The sequence below is a fragment of the Cariama cristata genome, unplaced genomic scaffold (genome assembly GCF_000690535.1).
Source record: "Cariama cristata isolate BGI_N322 unplaced genomic scaffold, ASM69053v1 scaffold14411, whole genome shotgun sequence".
Lineage (NCBI taxonomy): Eukaryota > Metazoa > Chordata > Aves > Cariamiformes > Cariamidae > Cariama > Cariama cristata.
In genome coordinates this window covers 10,223-11,461 of record NW_009598810.1, presented here as the reverse complement: position 1 = coordinate 11,461, position 1,239 = coordinate 10,223, and the positions used below count along the sequence as shown (strand labels likewise).

The 1,239-nt window shown below is 56.0% G+C and overlaps 1 protein-coding gene across 1 annotated transcript in view; it reads left to right on the top strand.

Moving 5' to 3' along the window:
* AMER1 (APC membrane recruitment protein 1) overlaps nt 1–492 on the top strand; it is a 3,319-nt gene extending 2,827 nt beyond the window's left edge. Inside the window, 2 exon segments of the mRNA XM_009709445.1 lie at nt 1–382; nt 384–492. Of these exon segments, the coding sequence (XP_009707747.1) occupies nt 1–382; nt 384–492 (491 nt within the window).
* Nucleotides 493–1,239: the final 747 nt, after the last annotated feature.

Genomic DNA, 1,239 nt, shown 5'->3' with positions numbered 1-1,239 from the left:
GTTTCGCTCTGTCTTCCACGGTGAAAAGTGCCTGGGAGCCATCGGAGCAGCTGGGCACCGTGTCCCCTTTCCTGTCCCTCTCCCGGAGCGTCGCTGAAGAGACTCTGGACAGGCAGCCCGAAGAGCCGGAGCTGAACAGGCACCCCCTCAGGCCCTCCAATTTACCTCTGCAGACCGACGCGAGGTGGACCCGGGAGGCGTCCGGTTCCTACAGGTACCGCGGAGAAGTCGCTGCCAAAAAGCTGGCCCGTTTGCTACCCTTGGGAGAAACAGAGCCCGAGCTGCCCCCAAGCTTTAGTTTCGCTTGTTCTCCGGAGAAACGCACCAAGTGCAAACCCATCGGCATCGCCCAGGGCATGCCTCAGCATCCCAACGGCGGCACTAAAAAGCCCGGAGCGCTGCGGAGAGCCCCTGAAAGGCAAAGCCACCCTCGGCCACGCGCTGCCTGCCGGCTGCCGGAGCGCTGCAGTGAACGTCAACGAAGCCGAATAGCTGCTCCTGGGAGGGTGTGAAAAGGGCTGCAAAGGGCGGGGAGGGAGAAAAGAAACATTAAGGAGCAGTCGATGAGTGACTTGAATTTAGACCTGGGCTGATAAGGATGAGCTCTTCTTCCGCAGCCACGGTACGTGGTCTCGCTGCTGCGGATGCTCTTGATGGGGTTTGGAGCCGCCTCCGGGATTCGTGCGTTAACGCTGAGGCACTTTCTTGTTTTCCACCGCGAGCCGTCACGCTCCTGAACGCCAAGTGCGGTAGCAGCCCCCGGCGCGCGCTCACGTTGCTGCTAGAATAAAAGCTGGGAACGGACCCGTTGCTAGCGTGGCAGGTTTGGGTTTTTTCTGCAGGATTGGAGCTGGGGGAGCAAGCCTTGGGGAAACTTTTGAGAGAAATTGGGTTGTTTCTTCCTCTCGGTGAAATGTTTTGGTTCAGACTCACTTTGAATGTCTTCCATCTCGGTCTCGATTCGGAGAGGCTGGGAGGAAGGATGCCGATTATTTCTAGAGCGAGGAGACGGGAGGCGAGTCAGCTGAAAGGGGAACTTCGCAGTAACGTTTTTATTTATTTTTTTTTTTCCCTTGCCCCAAAGGAAAGCAGGAGCTTTTGTGTGTGTGCCGATAATGTTTTCCAGGTCTAGTTTTAATTTCCTCAAAGATACTGTGCTCGGAGAGATGTGCTGTCGATTGTGTCCCTTTTAAGAACAAATTGTCGGTCCCTTCTTTGTCGTGGTTTGTCTTCCCCGTG